The 25,190-nt window shown below is 43.1% G+C and overlaps 1 protein-coding gene across 1 annotated transcript in view; it reads left to right on the forward strand.

Moving 5' to 3' along the window:
• LOC142741856 (transcription factor ETV7-like) overlaps positions 1 to 25,190 on the forward strand; it is a 97,385-nt gene that overhangs the window by 20,055 nt on the left and 52,140 nt on the right. The window contains exons 4-7 of the mRNA XM_075851184.1: positions 2,852 to 2,977; positions 4,588 to 4,734; positions 11,846 to 11,988; positions 20,397 to 20,497. Of these exons, the coding sequence (XP_075707299.1) occupies positions 2,852 to 2,977; positions 4,588 to 4,734; positions 11,846 to 11,988; positions 20,397 to 20,497 (517 nt within the window). The remainder of the gene's footprint in view (positions 1 to 2,851; positions 2,978 to 4,587; positions 4,735 to 11,845; positions 11,989 to 20,396; positions 20,498 to 25,190) is intronic.

The following is a 25,190-nucleotide window of genomic DNA, read 5'->3' on the forward strand; positions in this document are numbered from 1 at the left end:
TGTTTTAGAGGCTGTACTTCCACTTGTGATGTTCTGTATACCTGGAGGACTTGGAGGACTTGGAGGACTCGCACCACAGTAGCAAATTTTAGTACCAAGATATACTACCTCATTTGTACTGTGACAGGCTAATATTTGAGAAAAATTCCCTTTGGGAAGTCCTTCTCAATAAAAATATTAAAGGGGATTCCTATGCTAAGCAGAAGCTTGCCGGCATCCTATTTGTAGCCACAAAGCAGATGATAGCAAGCTCCTGAAAGCAACCTGTCCTCTTCTTATGAGAGATTTGTTCTCGAATGCAATATTACATGATTAACTCCTTATTGACCGGCCTATTTTAGACCTTAATGACCAAACTATTTTTTAAGTTTTTACATCGTCTCATTCAAAGAGCTATAACTTTTTTTATTTTTGCATAGCTGTCTAAGGTCTAAGGCCTTGTTTTTTGCGGGACAAATAGTAATTTTTAATAGCACCTTTTTGGGGTACATAGAATTTAAGGCAGGATTCAAAGAAAACAGCAATTTTTGCATTGTTTTTTTATTTAATTTTTTGGGAGGTTCACTGTGCGGGTTAAATGATGTAATAACTTTATAGTTGGGGTTGTTACGGACGGGGCGATACCAAATATGTGTAACTTTTTTTACTTTATTTTGTTTTTTAATAATAAAGCATTTTGTAAGGGGAATAAGTGGGTTTTTAATTTTTTTCTTCACTTTTTTGTTTTTACTTTTTATTAAACTTTTTTTTACTTTTTTACTAGTCCCACTAGGGGACTTCACTATGCGATCCTTCGATCACATTTATAATACACTGCAATACTTCTGTATTGCAGTGTATTATGCCTGTCCGTGTAAAACGGACAGGCATCTGCTAGGCCGTGCCTCTGGCATGACCTAACAGGCATATACTACATGCAGACCTGGGGGCCCTTATTAGGCCCCTCGGCTGCCATAGAAGACACCAGCACTCTGCGATCACACTCAGGGTGCCGGTGGGATGAGAGCTCCCTCCCTCTCTTCAAAACCACTCAGTCACCCTACTACAGTCCTTCCTGAAGATATAGGACCCATAAATAGCCTACATGTCCCCTCCTTGAGAGGCCTAAATTATCTCTCACCCCTAGGAGTCCCATTAATCACCCTACCGGATCATGACTCTCCTTTAGACCGAGCATATTTTGATAACTTGCCCACCGATACCCTCCCCTAGCCCTGTCTGTCCTTGTTCCGCTTTCTTGTTATCTGTGGGCCACCAGTTCCAGTTTTACTATGTCTCCACTTGTGTAGCAATTGTCTTTTGTCTTCTACGTATATGCAATGCAGTTGCGATCTTCTGTAACAAAAGAGATGCCACTTTGTATTTGCTTGTATTAATGTTGTTTATTTAGAAATGTAATAAAAACAATGTTTTAAAAAAGGCATAATGTCTCCCATGATACAAAAAGATATTCCTGGTAAATATATATTTGTGTATGTTCCTTTTCCAATTAACATACTCACAAAAGCATTTGGAATACTTATCGTATCGGAAAATAATTCAATTTATAGCTCGTTTTACTTCTTCCTACATTCTCATTGTCTTCTGTCAGAGGTATGTTGAGTTGTGAAGATACACTCACAAAACAGCAGTATATCTAGCAATAAACTAAATGGGTGACATTAGTCAGGTATGCCATTACATTATGACTGGCTTTTGACTACTTATGTCCAAACATTTAAAATCCATTGAGATAGCAGGAAAAGGTAGATGACAAAATTCTAAGACTGTTTAAAGCCTTAACAGAACAGGGCAGATCCTTATATTTAGCTTGTATATTCTCTGTGCATTGCATAACTACCAGTGATTTAATAGCTTTTATTTGGTGAACCTCAAAAACTTTGTAAGCGGTTCTCATAGGCAGGAAGGTATAATAAGAGCATGGCCTCAAATTTCTCTACCGCCATCATGGAAATATTCGGAGCTATGACTATAACGCTAGATTCACATGAGCGTAGGATATCTCGAACGTGAAAAACTGCCATTTTTCACGACCGGGGTGCATCTGTGCTGCACCCCTGTGGGACGCATTATCACGCATCCCCCATAGACTAGAGCCTATGGAGGGATTCGTGAAGCACAAAAAAATTGGACATGTCCTATTTTTCATGGACCCTTCACAAGCTCTGTTGAAACAACGATTGTGTGAACGGCCCCATTGAATTACATAGGTTTGTTTAGACAGCCGCCACACTGACTTATTCAACGTTCATGTGAATAAGGCCTAAAGTGTCTAAATGGCTTAGAAATGACAAAGCGTGTCAAGATTTATTAAGTAATGTCTGGTATGGTGGCACAACACATATATAGGTGGTCCACCTTAAGATTTAAAACATTTAAAGTTGTGACACAAAGAGGATTGGAGGTCAGAGGGCTACATCTGGCTGAGCAGGTCTGATCTCGAACTATAAGAGACGTTGACATAACAGGAGTAATGTAGCTGTGGGTGCAGAGGTTGCAGTTGCAGCCAAGCAATGGTGCTATATCTACGTAAGATACTTCTACAGAATTATATCAATTACGTGATATTTGAAAGTGCCAGATTTTGCATCTGGGCTCAACAGGGTTTTCCAACAATCGAAAGACTCCCTAAAGCAGACTAAAATAGTTTGATGACATTTTAACCATGGTGACGTCATTATGGACGACATGTCAATGGGCTAGGACATAAACATTGGAGTAGTTGGGAATAACAAGGATAAATGTTGGAAAACCTCTTTCATGCTACGTTTCTGTATCACATATTTAATCATGTACTTTGGACTGTAAAAAAGACAGTAACACAAACTAATACCTTTCTTCTTTTTTACAGGTGATGTTTTGTTTGAATTACTACAATGCATTAAGAATCACAGACAGGGGTTAGTAAGGTATTCTTTTTTCAGCCAGTGTATAAGAAAAAGTCACCATCCGCATCTACAGAGCTGCATAAATACAAGTGAGATATTCATTGTACACTGTATCTGTGTACTGGCTGTATGCTCATATGTACTTATTATATTGTACTTATTATATTTATATTCATAAATTAATTTGTGTCAATTCTTAGAGTGTCGCTGTTTCTGGAAAATAGGCAGACCCTTTTTTCTAATTTTGGACAACTCGTTTAAGCTGGCCATTTTCAGCAGATCACATGCATTTTAACTAAATAAATTACATCAGTTAGGGGGGATTCACACGAACGTGTATTCGGTCCGTGCGGGCCGCGTGGTTTTCACGCGCCACGCACAGACCAATACAAGTCTATGGGGCAGTACAGACAGTCCGTGCTTTTTGCGCAGCGTTTGTGAGCTGCGCAAAAAGCGCGACATGCTCAATATCTCCGCGTAACAAATAGCAGTTGTTGCGTTTTTTTGCATCGGTATCACAGAAATTCCGCTGCAAAGAACTCAACTCACAATTAAAAAAAAATAAGCTTATACTTACCCAGAAGTCTGTGTTTCTTCCTCCAGGCCAGCCTCGTGTGATGCCGTTTCAACCCATATGACCGGTGCAGCAAATCACAGGCTGTAGCGGCGGTCACATGGGAAAAAAAGCAGCATGCTCTTTCTTGCCGTGGTTACGCCTCTCACCTCAATGGGAGGCAGAGAAAGCGTTTTTCAATGCATTTTTTGCCATCAGCGCTCAATGGCCGTGGCGAAAAAGGCACGAAGATTGCGGCAAGAAATTACAGATGGGTCAAAATCTGCCTCAAAATTCCTGAAGGAAGATTTTTCTGCCTGTAAAAACAATACGTGTGAACAGGGCCTTAGACATTTTCATTTCAGGATTTCATCATTGTAATGTTTTGTATGTTATAAATGTCAAGCCAGAAGTACAGATGATGCAATCTTTAGAAATTATTTTGTTTTTCCAGAGTGTCTGCAAATTTTTTGTCTGTCCATGATTTTTGGCTAAGTTGTTTAGAAAATAAAAAAAAAGGGGTTGGTGACCCTGGTTACAATATATACTTCTGGATATGTGTTACCTGTTAGTATTACCTTTTAATATTCTGCTGCTACTATTAATTGTAATTCAATATTTAGACCAATTGATAGATATCTGAAGTTAGTATCAAATACAATAAAAACATTGGTAAGTCTTATGTGTCTAGTTGAAGTTAGACAACCAAATGTAAAATATGATGTTTTCACTGAAAGTACATTCTTATCAACATTTAAATCGCAAATTACAGGGCACTTAAAGCTCTACCCATCCTGCCTGGGAACACTACCAAAATCGTTAACCGCCCCAAAAAATCTTCAGGAAAACCCCTTTAAATGCAGATTAGAATAAACCTTGTCCCCTTTATGGTCCGGTTTGCAGGACAGTCCCACAAACATAAGGACATTTAGCAAGTATGCAAATAAAATCTCTATAGTTATTTTAGGCAATGAAGGTGTCTGTGATATGAGTCTCAACTTCCATATAAGTATTATTAAAGAGGAAAATAAAAAAGAGTAATTAAAAGCTATGGGTGATACATGATTATTGCTTAAACTCCAATATACAAATATGAATAAATATTGCATAAAAACAACCTAATCATATATTGACTTGTGTGTTTAGAAACAGAGAATTCTCAATTATCTGCAAAACCAGCTACAGAGGATAATGTCCAAGATGTACCTCTCAATCTTTTCCGAAGGACACAAGGAACACAAAATAATGAAAGCTCTGCAGAACACATTGACTATATGGATGGAAAAATAAAGGGTAAATCTGAAAATAGAGAATGCCAAAAACGTTTTAAAATAGCTCAAAGCAGTCAATGGAAGATGTGGAGAGGCTTCAAGTAGGTCATTACTGAAATTAATGTCAGGAAGTCTCAAAACAAGTCTTCCTATGATACTTTATCTTACATATGTCCAGTTCTGATAATCTCCAGAAACATTTAATCACTTTATTTTTTACTAGTCATAACTGTATACTGACACAAATTCCTTTTTTCTAATCTGTTTTTATTTTCTGATTGTTTATATTTTTATTTTCTGTACATGATTATGGGGGTGAGTTCCTGCTCTGAGCTGTGAACAGCATTTTAGAGATTTGCTTTACAGCAGCCACATAGAAAACCCAGTCAGAAAACAACTCATTGACTTCTATGGAAGAGTGTTGTGGGCATGCTCTGTGTGCAGAGTTCATGTGCAGGGAGGGAAAAAGGTGAGGAGGATTGTAATCCTGCCTGTGAAAAGTGATCTCTGCAGAACAAGAAGAGTTAGCCTATTGTGAGGCTCAGTGGTCAGCGTGAGAACTGCAAGATCAATATTTTTTTTCGATACTGATAGTAATAGATTGTTTTATGGAAAATGATAAAACAAAAATGTAAGGGATTAGCCTTTTTACCCTTATTATTGAGACTGTTCCTGTTATTTCCACCCTTGTTATTGTGTGCGTGTAGCCTAGTGTTTAGAGGTTAAACTCTAACATTAACTATCGCCACTACATGTCATAGCAGACACCAGGAGGAAGTGAGATAAGGGAACTGGTTGCAGGAAGTAGAGTCGGTGTGTGTGTGTGTGTGTGTGTGTGTGTGTGTGTGTGTGTGACTGAGAGCTCGTGGAGGGTTAGAGGAACTGCTGAGCTTATTTTACGACAGCAGGCCACACCCAGCTAGCGTGAGATTTGCCGGTAGGCTGGAGAAATTCAGTGAGAGCCATTGCTATTTGACCAGCCGTGGCTGTGCCCAAAAGCATGCTGAACCTAGAGTGAGAGACTGGCCAACTGTTGATTGTAACTGTTCAGAGTGATTCCTTAAAGCCTCAGACTTGGACTAAAGACTGTGTGTGCCACTTCATGACGTGGGAACTGTACTCATGTATTGTCCGGAGAAATGTGGGCAGTTGGAATCACCTTATAGGTAGTGTTGTAACGGCTATGAGAACCTACTGAGTTGCATGGCGTTCTCAATACTACATAACTGGTACAACCGCATGCTGGTGCATAGGCGAGATAGGCTGTGGCAAAGAGTGACCTCACAGAGAATGACAGTGGCACGGCAGAACAGGCTAAGAGACAACAGTTACTTTGGCGCAACTCAATTTGGTGGGACATCAGGCATACTTGTTAGGTTCACCGGCCTCGGTAAGGATGGCACTGAAGAAAATCAAATTGCTTGAAGTGCCCGTATTCTCAAGTCATACTGCGAGAATTTTATAAATCTATTGATCTGCAACAATTTGTGATTCATTCGAAAACACTGTTTACACACCACCATGTTTGACACAAAAACTTGATTTAAACAATAGGTCATTTTGTCATGATACATTTTCTTTATATGTATATTTTTGAATTATAATATTATTATTTTCTAAGCCTTACTTTATAATCTCTGGACCATAGACAATTATGGCATATCCCCAGGATATGCCATAATGATCTAATAGGTATAAGTTTCACCCCAGCAAACCCCACTTATCTTAAGAACATGTAAAGAATGAATGGAGTGGCACTGCAAATGCGTGGCTCTCTCCACTTAGCAAACTTGGTAGCCGTCTCACCAGGCAGTATGTGTGTCGAGGAACCCCTATTATCAATATAGGTGGGGGTCCCAGAGGTGGGACTTGCACCTATCAGATATTTATGGCATGTATCTGTTAAACATCAATTCAAATTTAATTCCTAATTTGTGGTTTTCAATTACAAAAATACATTATTAACCACATATAGACCATTGTCAGTAAAATATATTATGGTGTCTGTAGTAAACTGATTAACCCCTTAAGGACGCAGCCTAGTTTTGGCCTTAAGGCTCAGAGCCCATTTTTCAAATCTGACATATTTCACTTTATGTGGTAATAACGTCGGAATGCTTAAACCTATCCAAGCGATTCGGAGATTGTTTTCTCGTGAGACATTGGGCTTTATGTTAGCTGTAAAATTTTGTTGATATGTTCAGTGTTTATTAGTGAAAAATTGCAAAATTTAGAGAAAATTTAGAAAAAATAGAATTTTTCTAAAGTAAAAAATGCATCTGCTTGTAAAACAGATGGTTATACCACCCAAAATAGTTACTAGTTCACATTTCCCATAATTCTACTTTAGATTGGCATCATTTTTTGAACATTCTTTTATTTTTCTTGGACGTTACAAGGCTTAGAACATAAACAGCAATTTCTCATATTTTTAAGAAAATTTCAAAAGCCTTTTTTTTAAGGTACCTCTTGAGTTCTGAAGTCGCTTTGTGGGGCCTATGTATTAGAAACCCTGATAAAACACCCCATTTTAAAAACTAGACCCCTCAAAGTATTCAAAACAGCAGTTATAAAGTTTTTTAACCCTTCAGGCATTGCACAGGAATTAAAGCAAAGTGGAGGTGAAATTTGCAAATTTCATTTTTCTAGCTGAATTTCAATTTTATTCATTTTTTTTCTGTAACACAGAAGGTTTTACCAGAGAAACACTACTAAATATGTATTGTCCAGATTCTGCAGTTTTTAGAAATGTCCCACATGTGGCCCTACTGCGCTCGTGGACTAAAAGACAAGCCCTAGAAGCAAAGAAGCACCTAGTGCATTTTGAGTCCTCTTTTTTATTAGAATATATTTTAGGCAGCATGCCAGGTTTGAAGAGGTGTTGAGGTGTCAAAACAGTAGGAATCCCCCAATACTGACCCCATTTTGTAAACTACATCCCTCAAGGAATTCATTTAGGGTTGATGTTACCATTTTGACCGCACATTTTTTTCACAGCACGTATTTGAATTGGGCTCTGAAATGAAAAAAATGTCATTTTTTCCAATAAAATGTCATTTGTGATCAAAATTTCTTATTTTCACAGGGAACAAAATAGCCCATTTTGTTGCCCAATTTGTCCTTAGTGTGGCAGTACCCCATTTGTGGTGATAAACTGCCGTTTGGGCTCATGGGAGGGCTCAGAAGGAAAGGAGCGCTATATGTTTGTTGGAGTCCAGATTTTGTTGGATTGGTTTTCGGGTGCCATGTCGCATTTGCAGAGCCTCAGAGGTATCAAAGCAATGGAAACCCACCAAAGTGACCCCATTTTGGAAACTACACCCCTCAAGGAATTCATTTATGGTTGTTGTTAGCATTTTGACCGCACAGTTTTTTCACAGCACCTATTTCAATTGGGCTGTGACATTAAAAAAATGTAATTTTTTCCAATAAGATGTAATTTTTTACCAAAATTTCTTATTTTCACAGGGAACAAAATACTCAATTTTGTTGCCCAATTTCTCCTGAGTGCATCAATACCCCATTTGTGGCAATAAACTGCCGTTTGGGCCCATGGGAGGCCTCAGAAGGGAAGGAGCGCTGTGTGTTCTTTGGAGTACAGATTTTGATGGTTTGGTTTTCGTGTGCCATGTCGCATTTGCAGAGCCCCAGAGGTATCAAAGCAATGGAAACCCTCCAGAAGTGACCCCATTTTGGAAACTACACCCCTCAAGGAATTCATTTATGGGTAATGTGACCATTTAGACCCCATAGTTTCTTCACAGAACTTATTTGAATTGGGCTGGGAATTTTAAAAAAAATATATTTTTTCCAATAATATGTCATTTTAGCTCAAAAATTCTTATTTTCACAAGAAATAAAATACTCAATTTTGTTGCCCAATTTGTCCTGAGTGCGGCAATACCCCATTTGTGGTGATAAACTGCCGTTTGGGCCCATGGGAGGCCTCAGAAGGGAAGGAGCGCTGTGTGTTCTTTGGAGTACAGATTTTGTTGGATTGGTTTTCGGGTGCCATGTCGCATTTGCAGAGCCCCAGAGGTATCAAAGCAATGGAAACCCACCAGAAGTGACCCCATTTTGGAAACTACACCCCTCAAGGAATTCATTTATGGGTAATGTGACCATTTAGACCCCATAGTTTCTTCACAGAACTTATTTGAATTGGGCTGGGAATGAAAACAAAATTATTTTTGTCAAATAATATGTAGTTTTGGCTGAAAATTTCTTATTTTCACAAGAAACAAAATACCCCATTCTGTTGCGCAATTTGTTCTGAGTGCCGCAATACCCCATTTGTTGTGATAAACTGCTGTTTGGGCCCATGGGAGGGCTCAGAAGGAAAGGACCACCATTTGGCCTACTCTGGATTTTCTAGTGCGAAGTCATGTATGCAGAAGCCCCTGAGGTACCAGTACAGTTGAAACCCGCAAGAAGTGACCCCGTTTTAAAAACTACACCCTTAAGGCATTCATCTAGAGGTGTAGTGACAATTTTGACTGGAGACCTACACCCCATAAACTGTAATGTGGGTTCTCCCGGGTATGGCAATACCTAACATGTGGCTGTTATCAGCTGCCTGGACACACAGCAGGGCCCAGAGGGGAAAGACGAGGGGGGATAAGCTGTGCGGAGTGCATCAGGGTAAGTAAAATTGGGGTAAATTATAAACCAAGGGATGTATGATAAATTTTAAAACACTTTCATACAGAGCTCTGGTTATTCGGGACACGTGTCACATTGATATATTGTGTCCTCCCTTATCCCCCTCTTATAGCAGACTTTGCACCTCTTTTGACTTTTTCCCTTCTTGCCAGTTTGGGGAACTTCCCCTGGAAAGTGTTGCCCTGGTACGATGCGTGTGGGCTCGCTTCCAGAAGTACTGGGTGCCCCCCCTTCTTGGTCCCTAAAGATTAGGTTCTTGATAATCACCTCTTGAAATTCCAGGAAAGTTCCCGTCTGGCCTGTACATCGACGTAGCACATACACATTGTACAAAGCCATCTGTATGATGTGCCCTGCCAGCTTCTTATACCACACCGCATGGCGCTGTAGGGCTTCAGGGCTTGATCTTACAAGTCCATCCCTCCCATGTACCTATTGTAGTCCAGGATGCAGTCTGGTTTGGGGGTGGCCTTTCCTTCATATATCCTAAACCTGTAGGTATACCCTGATGCACTCTCACAGCTTATACATCTTCACGCCATACCTTGCCCTCTTACCCGGCAGGGACTCGCGGAATTGAACCTTCCCTTTAAAATGTACCAGGGACTCATCAATAGAAATACACTTCTCGGGGGTGTATGCTTGGGAAAACCGGGCACTGGAACGGTCTAATAGGGGTCTCCGTTTATACAAACGGTCAAAACTGGGGTCATCTCGGGGTGGGCACGGCTCATCATCAGTATAATGTGAGAAGCGAAGTATTGCCTCATTTATTTATTTTTTTAGGTTCCAGTTCAGTTCTGAAGTTGCTTTGAGGGGCCCATATATTAGAAACCCCTATCAAATACCCCATTTTAGAAACTAGACCCCTCAAAGTATTCACAACAGCATGTAGAAAGTTTATGAACCCTTTAGGTGTTTCACAAAAATTTAGAGCAAAGTAGAGGTGAAATTTACATTTTTTTTTTGTCAGAAAATCCTCTTTATTCCATTTTTTTTATAACACAAAAGGATTTATCAGAGAAACGCAACTTAATACGTATTGCCCAGATTCTGCAGTTTTGAGAAATATCCCACATGTGGCCCTTGGGCGGTAATGGACTGAAGCACTGGCCTCCGAAGCAAAGGAGAACCTGGTGGATTTTGAGGCCTCTTTTTTATTAGGCACCATGTCCGGTTTGAAGAGGTCTTGTGGTGCCAAAACATTGGGAACGCCCCAAAAGTGACCCCAATTTGGAAACTAGACCCCTTGAGGAATCCATTGTAGTTTTCTTGGGGTGCATGCGGCTTTTTGATCAGTTTTTATTTTATTTTTAGGTGGCTGGTGACTAAAAAACAGCAATTCTACTATTGTTTTTTTTTTTCGTTTTTTTTTACAGCGTTCACCGTGCGCTATAAATGACATATTCACTTTATTCTGCGTGGCGATACGATTACGGCGATACCAGATGTTTATAGTTTTTTTTTATGTCTTATGGCGTTTGCACAATAAAATACGTTTTGTAAACAATCATTCACTTTTTGTGTTACCTTATTCTAAGAGCCATAACGTTTTTATTTTTCAATCAATAAAGCCGTGCGAGGACTTATTTTTTGCGTAACGAACTGTAGTTTCAATCAGTACCATTTTTAGGTACATGCGACTTTTTGATCTCTTTTTATTCCATTTTTTGGGAGGTGAAGTGACCAAAGAATTGTGATTGTGGTTCGGTTTATTATTATTTTATTTTACGGCGTTCACCGTGCGGGATAAATAATGAAATAATTTTGTACATCAGGCCGTTACGGACGCGGCGATGCCAATTATGTATAGTTTATTTGTTTGTTTATATATTTTTATTAATAATAAAGGACTGATAAGGGAAAAGGGGGGGATTTTTACTTTTATTACTTTTAAATCTTTTATTTTCTTATTTTTACACATCTTTTTGTAACTTTTTTTTAACTTTATTACTTTGTCCCACTAGGGGACATGAGGGCAGGAGGCTCTGATCGCTATTCTAATACACTGCACTACATGCGTAGTGCAGTGTATTAGAACTGTCAGCTACTCACTGACAGCAAGCATAGTGGGTCCTGACGTCAGGACCCACTAGGCTTCCGTCTATGGCATAGCCGGACGCCATTGTTTGGTGTCCGGTTGCCATAGTCACCATCGCCGGCCGCTATCGCGTAGCAGGCCGGCGATGGCAGCTTAACCCCTAAAAAGCCGCGATCTCTATAGAACGCGGCTTTTAAGGGGTTAATCAGCGGGGACACAGCGATCGGTCCCCGCTGTAGGAGCTGTGACAGCTGCTGAACAAGACAGCAGCGTCACAGCTCCTGTATGTGTCGGGAGGACGGCCGAAACGGCCGTTACTCCCGAGACGTACTATTACGGCATGGAGCGCGAACGATACAGCTGCCATGACGTAATAGTACGTCAAGGAGCGGGAAGGGGTTAAAGTAATAGTCTGTAATTGTGAATCCAGGTTGCAGGATCTTGTGGGATTATTTGCACAAGCTCCTTGAGGACAAGCGCTATGAATCATCCATACGGTGGGAAGATAAAGAACTGAAAATCTTTAGGATAGTGGATCCAAACAAGCTCGCCGCATTCTGGGGAAATCATAAGGTAGTTTCCATATAATGTATTACCAACATAAAAATAAATGTAAACACAACCATGCAATAATTACTTAATAATGTTTACTGGTAGGTTAAGTTGTTTAACAAGATGGAAACAAAGGGAGTTTTCAGCATTTGAACTGTTATGGTGCGTGAATTATGTGGAGAATTCTAAAGTACAATAAATGCCTGGCAACTGTGATATTTGGGACAGTGAGGGTACGAAATTTAGGAATCCTCCTGACAATGTCTGAAGTGCAGACAATCATTTGCATTGGCTGGCTTCTAAATCTGATTTTATGTATTGCCTCAAGGGGACTCCAATAACACTTACTGCAATTGTGCGTGTACACAAAGTCAGGGCAACCACTGGCGTCAGCTGCTTACTACAAAAATTATTGTCTGGTATATAGACAAAATGTAGATGGAAACCCGACGGCACTCATTAAGTCAATGGGTCCAGTCTGGCTCTGTTGGTTTCCATCAGGCAACAGATTAGGCGCTTCCTGTATTCTTATTGTTCTGCTCCTTTAATCGAGCTGAACAACGGAACACGGAACGCATATGTGAACAGAGCCTTACTGACTAACCGTTACAGGCAGTCTGTACACTATAGAGGTTAGAAATTACACCCGAAACACAATACAGGGTCTTAAATAGTGTTCTGGGCACATGCCGTCACATGCTGTGAATTTTTTTTTGCTGATATCGCTACTTTCATTTGCAATTTGCTGCCAGTAATACAGAGATTGTTTGGTGAACGTCTTAAACTGCTTCATTTTGCTTAGAATCTCGCATTTAGGCTGGATTCACACGACCATGTTACGTCCATAATGGACGGAACGTATTTTGGCCGGAAGTCCCGGACCGAACACAGTGCAGGGAGCCGGGCTCCTAGCATCATAGTTATGTACGATGCTAGGAGCCCCTGCCTCGCTTCCGGACAACTGTCCCGTACTGTAATCATGTTTTCAGTACAGGACAGTTGTCCTTCAGTGAGACAGGGACTCCTTACATCGTACATAACTATGATGCTAGGAGCCCGGCTCCCTGCACTGTGTTCAGTCCGGGACTTGCGGACGAAATACGTTCCGTCCATTACGGACGTAATGTGCTCGTGTGAATCCAGCCTAAGTGTATCCATTCGCTTATCTCTACCTAACAATAGTTGCATAGTACATAGCAACAACACTGCAGCGGTACAAAGACTGCATTCATCAAAGCCATAAAATGCATGAAATAGGACCTGCAGTTTAAAAAAATTGCAATCTGCCTAAAAAATGTGCAGTTTATAAAAACATTCCCCTCTATGTAAAATCTGTATGCCGAAAAGCATTCAGAGACTTAGATACAAGAATGTACTCTTCATGTGATATTAATTGTGGTATAGAAGTCAGAACATCACCTAACGTCAGGAACTGAACTTCCTGGATTTGAACTCTGGACTCTCCATTCTTGCTTTACAGCATCCATCGGTCTGCTACAGAGATCCTTGCTTGTTCTATCCTTGTTCCAGCCATGTGTTTGCTGATCTTGGTGATTTGTTATGGATTGCACCTGCTATGTGGCCAATCACAGTATTTGCTGCCCTATATTTACCCACAACTTTGTACTTCCTGTGCCTGATTATTTTGGCTTGCCAGTAATCCAGCTACTGTGCGTTTAACGTCCATTGTTTTCCTGTGTACTGAACTCTGCATACGTTTAGCTACAGCTGATCTCTCGCCCCTGTGTACCGAACTCTGCGTACAAATGACCGTGGCTTATCCCTCTGTCGATTGTACTACTTCCAGGGGCGTAGCTAAAGGCTCATGGGCCCGGGTGCAAAAATTCAGCTTGGGCCCCCCTACCCCTCCCCAACACCACCATCATCAGACCCCTGCGCGTGCCTGTGCCCAAACGCCTTGCCCAACAGCCCCCATAGTATAATGCTCCCATAGCTACCCCCACACAATATAATGCTCTCATAGCTACCCCCACACAATATAATGTCCCATAACGTATAATGCCCCCCCATAACAGCCCCATACTGTATAATGCTCCCCATATCAGCCCTCACAGTATAATGCCCCACATAGCTGCCCCGATACATTATAGTGCCCCCCATATCAGCCCCCATGCAGTATAATGACCCCCATGTCAGCTCCCCATAAAGTATAATGCCCCACATATCAGCTCCCCATACAGTAAAATGCCCCCATACCAGCTCTCCATACAGTACAATGCCCCCCATATGAGCTTCCCATACAGTATAATGCCCCCCCATATGAACTCCCCATACAGTATAATGCCCCCCATATGAGCTCCCCATACAGTATAATGCTCCTCTATATCTGCTCCCATACAGTATAATGCCTCTCATATCAGCTCCCCATACAGTATAATGCCCCCCATATCAGCCCCCATACAGTAAAATGCCCCCATATGAGCTCCCCATACAGTATAATTCCCCCATATGAGCTTCCCATACAGTATAATGCCCCCCATATGAGCTCCCCATACAGTATAATGCCCCCATATCTGCTCCCCATACAGTAAAATGTCCCCCACATGAGCTCCCCATACAGTATAATGCCCCCATATGAGCTTCCCATACATTATAATGCCCCCCATATAAGCTCCCCATACAGTATAATGCCGCCATATGAGCTACCCATACAGTATAATGCCCCCCATATCAGCCCCCCATACAGTATAATTCCCCCATATCAGCCCCCATGCAGTATAATACCCCCCATATCAGCCCCCACACAGTATAATTCCCCCATATCAGCTCCCATGCAGTATAATGCCCCCCCATCTTATCAGCACCCATGCCATATCAGCCCCCATGCAGTATAATGCTCCCCCCTGCAATATCAGCCCCCCCGCATCCTTCGCCTCCTCCGGTGTGTGCTATGAGTGACTCAGTGCAGACAGGCGCGATAATGTCGCTACATCTCGCCAGCCTGCGTCGAGCAGCTCAGGGGACAGTAAGTGCTGGATCAAGGAGACGTCAGCTCCTTGCTCCAGCATTGAATGGAACCAGGACCTCGGTGAGTGACTCGCGACCCCCCGGAGGTCTTCACACGAATCCCAAAGGGGACGCGACTCACAGTGTGTAATGTATTATGTTGTATTGTGCAGTTTGCGGTGGAGAGAGGAGGGGGGCTGTCATTTAATGGGCCCCCCTCTCCACCGCAAACAGCACAATACAACACAATACATTACAAGGCAACACAATACATTACAATACATTAAATTACAATACATTACAAGCTAACACAATACAACACAACACAATACGTTACAATACAGACTCTGCAGCTCACCTGGAGGCCTCCGCACCGGCTCTTCCACTGCACTGGCTGGAAGACGTGTCACGTGACAACACGGTCACATGGTACATTAAGTGTACCATGTGACCGTAACCAGGAAGTACCGGCTTCACGGCACAGAAAATTAATTTAACAAGCATGCCGTATGGCAACGGAGGCCCGTGGGCCCCCCAGGCTTAGGGGCCCGATCGCAACTGTGACCGCTGCGACCCCTATAGCTACGCCACTGACTACTTCATCTGTAGCCTAGCCGTCATTTGGAGACTATCCTGGGGACTGGGCCCTGGGAATCCTAACCCAATTATGGCTATTCCATATTCCAGCTTGCTGCATGTCACAAAACAACGCTCAGTCCGTACTTACCTGGGAAGATGGTTTCAGAGACGGGGCAGGAGCTCCCTCTAGTGGCTGGAATGCGAGGATACATGCCGGAGCTCCCTCTAGTGGCTGGAATGCAAAATACAATCTAGAACTCCCTCTAGTGGCTAGTACATGGCATTGTAGCTATGACTAAGGACCCTAGCGGTCTGAAACGCGTAAGCGTGGTCCCGGGATCTTTGTTTTAAACCTTCTGTTTTAAGATGACCGAATAAACCATTTAACTTTTATACCGAGTGCTGGATACATCTTTCATTGTTCACCTCCATTACATGGCATTACCTCAACTCTGGTAAACTCCCCCCGGACATCACATGACGCCTAACTATAGGACAGCCCATATAAGCCTCTCTCTGAGCACCAACAGGTGCCAGAGTACCAGGTAATTTCTACCTAGCTCCAGCATTGTACTATACCTGAACTGACTTCATGTGTTACGACTCTGCATGTATCTCTGACCTCTGCATCTGTGCCTGTGATCCTAACCACACTATTGTATCCTGATCCTAGGCTGCATCCGTGGTAACATCTGCACTGTTCAAGGCCACTTATTTTAAAGGGAGCGATCTGCAGATTCCCGGCACCAAAGTCCAAACAACCTTGCGGCGATCCCTGGTGAAAATCGGGGTTTTTTTTTTGTATCGACGCCTCAGTGATTTTAAGCGCTTCTAGAAACTGGCAAAAAGGAATCCCATCCTTCCTCCTAAAAAGTTCCTGAACCAGTGTTCTATCCATTTTGGGTTACTTCCGGGAAATTTTTCCTCTGACAAAGCCGAAGTGGCCTTCATTATCTCCCTGCTTTCCGGACAGGCCTTGGCATGAGCCTCTCCTTTGTGGGAACAAAATGACCCTGTATTATACAACTGTCAGGCCTATCTTGACACCTTCCAGAAGATTTTTGCTGAACCGGGAAGAGTGTCATCTGCCGCAGCCTCCTTGCTACGTCTCCGTCAGGAATCCATGACCATTGTCCAGTATGTGGTCCGGTTTCGGACTTTAGCCTCTGAACTGAAGTGGAACAACGAGGCTCTGATGGCAGTTTTCTGGCAGGGGTTGTCCAATCCGATTAAGGATGAATTGTTCTCTCGTGAACTACCTCCTTCATTGGACGAGTTGATTTCACTATGTAACAAAGTAGATATCCGTTTCCGAGAGTGAGCTATTGAGCAGCGGAGATCCAGATGTTTCAATTTCAAGTTGGCTCCAAAGTTCCAAGCACCTGAGGTTCCCCCAGAAGAACCAATGCAGTTTGGGCGTGCAAAATTGTCCCCGGAGGAACGTGAGAACAGAATGAATGTGCCTGTATTGCACTGCACCCAGGCACCTATTAGCTTCCTGTCCCAATAGGTCAGGAAACTCCAGAATCTAGACAAGGAAGGAGAGCTTGTTCTAAGTCCTCTGTGCTTCTCTCCTGTACAGAAAAAAGAGACATCGTGCTTCACTATCCCAGTGCTCCTGCACACACCCGTAGGGATTAAACACATCTCTGCCTTCCTAGGCTCTGGAGCTTTATCACCTCAGCTCTTGTATCTGTGAGGAAAATTCAGATTAAATTACTTTCTGGTCCCTTTTCTCTGGCGGGCATCGATGGAAATCGGCTGCCAGATGAGGCTATCCAGGCCCGTACCAAATCACTCTTCATGAATGTGGGAGTCCTGCATCAGGAATTTATTGACTTTCTTGTGGTCCCTAAAACCATCAGTCCAGTTATCTTGGGATACTATGGTTGCAAATTCACGCCCCACATATCGATTGGCAGACACGGGAAATTGTATCTTGGAGTTCTAAGTGTCACTCGTCCTGTTTGAAGAAGGTGACCCCTCTTAGACAACTGATTCCTCTGTGCACCTGAAAGCTTGAGGGTATCATCCCCCGCAGTACTCTTCCTTCACAGATGACTTCAGAAAGTCTCAAGCAGAGAAACTTCCTCCCCATCGTCCCTGGGACTGCACTATTGACTTGCTCCCCAATAGAACTCCTCCTCGTGGGCAGACCTACCCTCTCTCGCTAACCGAAACTCAAGCTATGTCTGAATATATCCAGGAGTATCTTGAATGGGGGTTTATCTGACATTCCTCTTCTCCAGCTGGCGCAGTGTTTTTCTTCGTGGAAAAAAAAGACGGTGGTCTTCGCCCATGTATTGACTATCGAGAATTGAGCGAGATCACTGTCAAGAATAAGTATCCACTCCCTTTGCTCTCCAAGTTATTTGACCGGATACATGGTGCAACAGTGTTCACTAAGCACGATCTGTGAGGCGCTTACAATCTCATCCGCATCGTCTGGCGTTGAATGGAAGACAGCCTTTAACACCAGGGATGGCCATTACGAGTACTTAGTCATGCCCTTCGGCCTGAGTAATTCGCCCGCAGTGTTCCAGAGTTTCATAAATGAGATTTTCCGGGACATGCTGTACCACTTCGTTGTCATTTATCTGGACAACATGATCTTTTCCCGTTCCCTTTCGGATCACCGCAACCACGTGCGCCATGTCCTAACCCGACTGAGAGACTTTATTGTAAACTGGAGAAGTGTCACTTCGAACAATCCGTTCCGTTTCTGGGATACATTCTGTCGGGCACCAGACTCAAGATGGATCCAGTCAAGGTCCAGGCTATTCAAGACTGGCCTCAACCCACTGGGCTAAAGGCCGTTCAGAGCTTCGTGGGGTTTGCCAACTATTAAGAACCATGGACCCACATCTCAATGGATTTTGTTACCTATCTCCCACCATCTAAAGGGTACAATACCATCTAGGTCGTGGTAGACCGAATCTTCCAAAATGGCGCATTTCACCCCTTTGAAAGGCTTACCCTCAGCGGCTGTCCTGGCTTCTATTTTTATCAGAGACATTTTCTGTCTTCATAGCTGCCCTCAAGAGATTGTGTTTGACCCAGGGTTTCAATTTACATCACGGTTCTGGCAAGCTATCTGTAAAATAATGGGAGCTAAGCTCAATTTCTCCTCAGCCTACCTCCCACAGTCCAACAGACAGACAGAGAGGGTAAACCAAGACCTTGAGAAATTTATAAGACTCTACCTCTCTCCAGCTTAAGACAACTGGGTAGACCTCCTACCGTGGGCAGATTTCGCACATAACAATCTGTTCCACGAATCGTCATCTGAGTCCCCATTCTTCATCAACTATCAGAAGCATCCACGCCTTCCCACTTTTCCAGCTCTTCCCATCTCTGATGTCCCAGCTGCGGATTCCTGCATCCGAGAATTCTCGGACATCTGGTCTCAGGTAAAGACTAATCTTCAGAAAGCATCTGCCAGGTACAAATCCCAGGCTGATGAAAGACACAAAGTTCCAAGATGAGGACCAGGGAACAGAGTCTAGTTGTCCACTCGTTTTATCATACTCAGAGTGCAAACTATGAAATTTGCCCCACGTTACATCGGGCCGTATATTATATCCCAAGTAATAAACCCAGTAGCCTACCGCTTGTCCTTGCCTCTGTTCTTACGCATCCCAAATGTCTTCCATGCCTCTCTCCTTAAGCCTGTAGTCCTCAATAGATTCTTGTCCTCTCGAGCACCTCCCAGTTCCATCCCTGTTGATCAGCATAAGGAATATGAAGTGGATGAAATCTTGGACTCCAAGTTATCCAAGGGGATCTTGCACTTCCTCATTAATTCGAACGTGCATGTCCCTCAACTTTTAAAGAAGTTTTATAAGAAATTTCCCGACAAACCGGTTTTGGCGTGTTCAGAGCCCACCCCTAAGGAGGGGGGTATTGTCACAAAATGATGCTCAGTCCGTACTTACCTGGGCAGACGGTTTCAGAGACGGGGCAGGAGCTCCCTCTACTGACTGGAATGCGAGGATACATGCCGGAGCTCCCTCTAGTGGCTGGAATGCAAAATACAATCTGGAACTCCCTCTAGTGGCTAGTACATGGCATTACCTAAATTCTGATAAACTCCCCCCTGACGTTACATGATGCCTAACTATAGGACAGCCCATATAAGCTTCACTCTGAGCACCAACAGGTGCCAGAGTATCAGGTCATTTCTGCCTAGATCCAGCATTGTACTATACCTGATCTGACTTCCGGTGTTACGACTTGTATCGCTGACCTCTGCGTCTGTTCCTGTGATCTTGACCAGTGATTGTATCTATTGTACCTAGATAATGGCACAGCAACCTATTACAGGAAAGTCAATATATTAAAGTGAAACGATCATGCTATACATATTATATATGCTGTTTGATCTGAGTGCATCATGTTATAGAGCAGGAGGAGTTGAGTAGATTGATATATATTCTTGTGGGATAAGATTAATTATAACTTGCAGTTTATCATTCTCGGCTTAGGAGTTCAACGGGTGCAGTGACTCAATGATTGACAACCTTTATGACATGCATAGAGAGATAGCTAGCAGGCACTAAGGACCATCCACTGGATTCCTAAGGCTAAAATTTGTAGGGATTTTAATAATTAAATTAGTAGTTATAATAAAGAACAAGCAATGAAAAGTTGTCCCAATTTTAGTCTTTTATACATGTTTTAACAGCAACTAGACAGCTCTTTGTGTTTTACTGTCTCTTAGTAAATCACAAGATGTTTGACATTATCAGTGCCACATTGGTTATGATACATTTTATTTATATGATTTAAAAAAAGGCCACTTCTTGCAGCAGAATATTATCACAAGTTGAAAAAAATAGCCCATAAACATAGTGAGAATAAATAATTTTACTTATTTCCTGTAGAATCGACCAAACATGACCTATGAGAAGATGTCAAGAGCCCTGCGACAATACTACAAAATAAACCTTTTAAAAAAAGAATTTGGACAGAGGCTAACCTTCAGGTAAATTCTTGTTGAAACCATAAGGATTCTTCCCTTGGTGTTAAAGGGGTTTTCCTGTACAGTAATATTGATGGCCTATTCCTAGGATAGGTCATCAATATATGATTGCTGGGAGTCCGACTCTTGGCACCCCTTCTAAATGATGGGGCCGCTGCTCTCTATTAAGTTCCACGTCCCCTTTATTGTTTACCCAGGCACACCGCCATACATGGTTATGGCTATGCCTTGTTCTACAGCTCAGTCCCATTCACTTGAATAGAACTGAACTGTGGCCCATCATTCAGCTGATCATGTGGGTGCCAGGGGTCGGACCCCTAGTAATTAGATATTACTGGCCTATCAGTAATTACTAGTAGATATTACTGGCCTATCAATGTTACAATCTTGGAAAACCCCCTTAAGTCAAATGAGTAATAATACTGGCCATTCAATATTGAAGGGTTAAAAATATAGTTTTTGGACCCTGTAACCCAATAACATATAATAATTCCCAGAATGTCTACATATAATAATTTGCATACATCTTTTAGATATTTAGAACACTGATATTGGAGCTGAAAATGATTATTACAAAAATAATGTAGCACCTGAATAATAATGCATGCGAATACATTCGCATAAATGTCCTTCAAGTTCAATCAGGGGAAAAAAAGAAAAAACGCTCATAACGGAAGAGACAATACACACTAAAGGAGAAATAATTAGTTCCTGACCCTGAGTAGTAAACAGGATCAGCTGCCATTTAATGTGTGAATCTCAGAGTTTGTAGCCTGTATAGAACATTTATATTTTGGAAAACTTACCAGAAGAAATCTTAAAGGGGTTGTCTGGGCACGGGTCAGTTTATCATCCTGATGATCTATCCACGGGATAGGTCATCAGTATATGATCATGGACACATGGACCCCGCACAGATTTGTTGCTCCGCTGCCTCCGGTCACCGGATGTTATGCAGTGGCCAGTGGCGGAAGCAGATGGCTCCGTACACTGTAAAGTGGCTGTACTGAAGTCCTCCAACACTGCTCCTATTCATTTGAATAGGTGCAGAGCTGCAGAACCGCAGCTCGCCACTATATTGTGACCGGAGCCATCTGCTTCCGGCATGGACATCCACCGATCATATACTGATGACCTATCCTATGGATAGGTCATCAGTACGAAAAACCGCCCCGTGTCCGAATAGTCCCTTTAAGTTCTATTTATCCGCTGCTTCAAGATAGAAAGACTCATCCTTTTACGCTGTGGTTTCTATTAAATATATCCTCATGTATGATAATAGAGCACTTGATAATTTTTATTATTATATGATAACTTGGGACCATGTTGCACATTAAACACCCTAGTTCAAGTTATTTATTCTCTTTAGAATATATTCAAGTCAAAATATAGAAGCTACTAATTGAAACTTATATACAATTTTATAGAACGCGAGCCAGTTCAAAGTAACATCATATTTTTCATGGGACATGGGTTCCCTCTAGTAATAAGTGGAGCATTATGTGTAGATACATAAAATAGTATTAGTGTCCCTAGGCATGACATGTTTTGCTATAACTGCAGCGTCTTCATGAGTCCAAGACATAACAATACTTAATTATGAAACACTCTAAGAAGGACATCAAAAGAACAAAAGTGTTGTAATGATGGGGGTAGGGAAACGGACAAGTGAGCCCTAATCTACCCGCCACTCTGTCCCTGCCTACTTGCAACGACCCGCCCTAGGCGACGGGGTACAACTGGGCGGCGGTCCCTACGCTCAGTAAGTGAACGAGACAAACAGACAAGGGTAACAAAGCTAATGGAAAAGGGGCAGTTGCCCACGGCAACACCGTGAGCAACAAGAGTGGTGAACGAGCCGAGTCAAACCAGGAGTGTACGAGGTACCAAACGCAGAGCAGGAGAGTAGTCAGTAAGCCAGGGTCAGTATGGAGCAGGATCAAATAGTCAGAAGCTGTAGCTGGGCCGGGAAACCACAAGAGAAGAATCACAAGCAAGGAGGAACAGGAAAGGCAGGTATAAATAGACAGAGGGCGGAAGCTAGCTCCGTCTGGCCAGGCTGTGATAGGCTCTCCCACTCCTAAGCCTGCCAGCCTGAGTGGTGGAAGCTGGAGTCAGTCTCAGAGACATAGACTCAGGTGCAGACTGATTGCCTATGGGCGTATCCACAGCAGTTGTGCCTGGCAGATCCTTTACAGTACCCCCCCTTTTATGAGGGCCACCGGACCCTTTCTAAGTGGACCTGGTTTATTGGGGAAACGGAGGTGGAACTTCCTGACCAATACCCCAGCGTGAACATCCCGGGCGGGTACCCAAGTCCTCTCCTCAGGCCCGTATCCTCTCCAATGGACCAGGTACTGGAGGGAGCCTTGGACCATCCTGCTGTCCACAATCTTGGCCACCTCGAATTCCACGCCCTCAGGGGTGAGAACGGGAACAGGAGGTTTCCTCGAGGGAGCCAAGGAAAAGGCCCACTCTTGGGGCCCTTCCTGGAGCCGGGACATAATTATACCCACCCGCTGGCTCTCAGAACCTGAGGAGTAAGGTTTTAAGCGAAAGTAGAGCCTTCAACTCTCCCGAAAGGAGAGAAAAGTCTTCCGGTCCCCTGAGAACCGGTCAGGCAACTTGAGGTGGGGTTCAAGAGGTGAGGTGAGGGGCACTACCATGGTAGCGTCAGGCTGGTTGACCCTCTGAGCCAGGGCCTGGAACTGTAGGGAGAGACCCTGCATTTGCTGGGCCAGGGTCTCAAGGGGGTCCATAGTAGAGTCAGGGACCAGGGTAGACTAGGTAGTGAGGCTTGTGATTATGTAATGATGGGGGTAGGGAAATGGACAAGTGAGCCCTAATCTACCCGCCACTCTGTCCCTGCCTACTTGCAACGACCCGCCCTAGGCGACGGGGTACAACTGGGCGGCGGTCCCTACGCTCAGTAAGTGAACGAGACAAACAGACAAGGGTAACAAAGCTAAGGGAAAAGGGGCAGTTGCCCACGGCAACACCGTGAGCAACAAGAGTGGTGAACGAGCCGAGTCAAACCAGGAGTGTACGAGGTACCAAACGCAGAGCAGGAGAGTAGTCAGTAAGCCAGGGTCAGTATGGAGCAGGATCAAATAGTCAGAAGCTGTAGCAGGGCCAGGAAACCACAAGAGAAGAATCACAAGCAAGGAGGAACAGGAAAGGCAGGTATAAATAGACAGAGGGCGAAAGCTAGCTCCGTCTGGCCAGGCTGCGATAGGCTCTCCCACTCCTAAGCCTGCCAGCCTGAGTGGTGGAAGCTGGAGTCAGTCTCAGAGACATAAACTCAGGTGCAGACTGATTGCCTATGGGCGTATCCACAGAAGTTGTGCCTGGCAGATCCTTTACAAGTGTTCAGGAATTCACAAGGAAGAGACTGGCCAAAAATGTGATTCTTGGAAGAGAAGAAAGGAAACACTACTACTTACTTAGAGTAGCATTAATGCTCGTCTCATATTTGCCAAAAACAACTGGATGAATGCCAAGCCATATAGAATAAGGTTCTATCAGACAAAACACACAGGGTTCATTATAACTGGCAGAAGATAAAGAAGGCAGTTTATAAGTAACAACATCATACCAATGGCTAAACTGCATAAAGGTAAGGTTATTGAGGATACTTTGCTGCCCCTGGACCTGGACAACGTGTCATTATTTTAATAAACCACTAATTCTGCACTGTACTATAACATCAGTTCAGTCATGAGTGTAGTACACTCTTGTCTCTGCACAGTAGAATGGTATAGCCCATGTATTATTCCTAAGCAATTTTTCCTCTAAGCTAGGGCTACAGGGCGACTTTTGGCAGTGACACCGGTTGCATGGCCAAATATTGCTGTGTGCCTCTGTATTGCAAATAATTTAAATGAATTTGGATGAATTGCAAACCGCAGGTTGCCGCGACCCTGACCCTAACCAGTAGGTCCCAACACAGCCAAATTCACTTTAATTACGTGCGATTCACACAGGGGCACACAGCGACCTGTGTCGCAGCTAAAGTTGCCATGTAGCCCTATCCTTAAAGGGGTTTCCAGAGTTAAAATGTGTTTGTGTTAATGCTTTTAACTTATGAATGCAAATCCAATTGTAATGTATTTACTGTTTCCAAATTGGCCCCTTTTCCAGATACTGGCGTGGGGCACATGCCTGGGGACGTCACTCTCTGGCCGCTGTGTTGATCATCAATTTCCTTCCGGTTATACAACTAGTCACTAGCGATGTGCCATGTATGGGCTGTTCTATTATACAGCCAGTAACGCGCATGCGGGGTACAGGCTGTATTTCAAAATAGCCCATACACGGCACGTCACTAGTGACGTGTCGTATACCCGGAAGTTATTTGATGATAAGAGTGACGTCACCAGGCATGTGCCCCACGGCAGCATCTGGAAACGGGGCGAATTTGGAAACTGGGCGAATTTGGAAACTGGAAGTACATTACAAATGTATTTACATTTATAAGTTAAAAGCATTAACACATACACGTTTTAACTTGGAAAAACCCCATAAAGCTGCATGGCAGTGTGGCTGCGCAGCTTAGAAGCTTCCCCCATAAAGGGGTTGTATAGACTTAGATGCTTCCCAGAAATAGCTCCACTCCTGTCCATCTGGTATGTTACGTCTGGTATTGCAGCTTCTCATGTATACAAATTGCCGTTGTTATCATATAATTTAATAGAAA

This window comes from Rhinoderma darwinii, chromosome 2 (assembly GCF_050947455.1).
Source record: "Rhinoderma darwinii isolate aRhiDar2 chromosome 2, aRhiDar2.hap1, whole genome shotgun sequence".
NCBI lineage: Eukaryota > Metazoa > Chordata > Amphibia > Anura > Rhinodermatidae > Rhinoderma > Rhinoderma darwinii.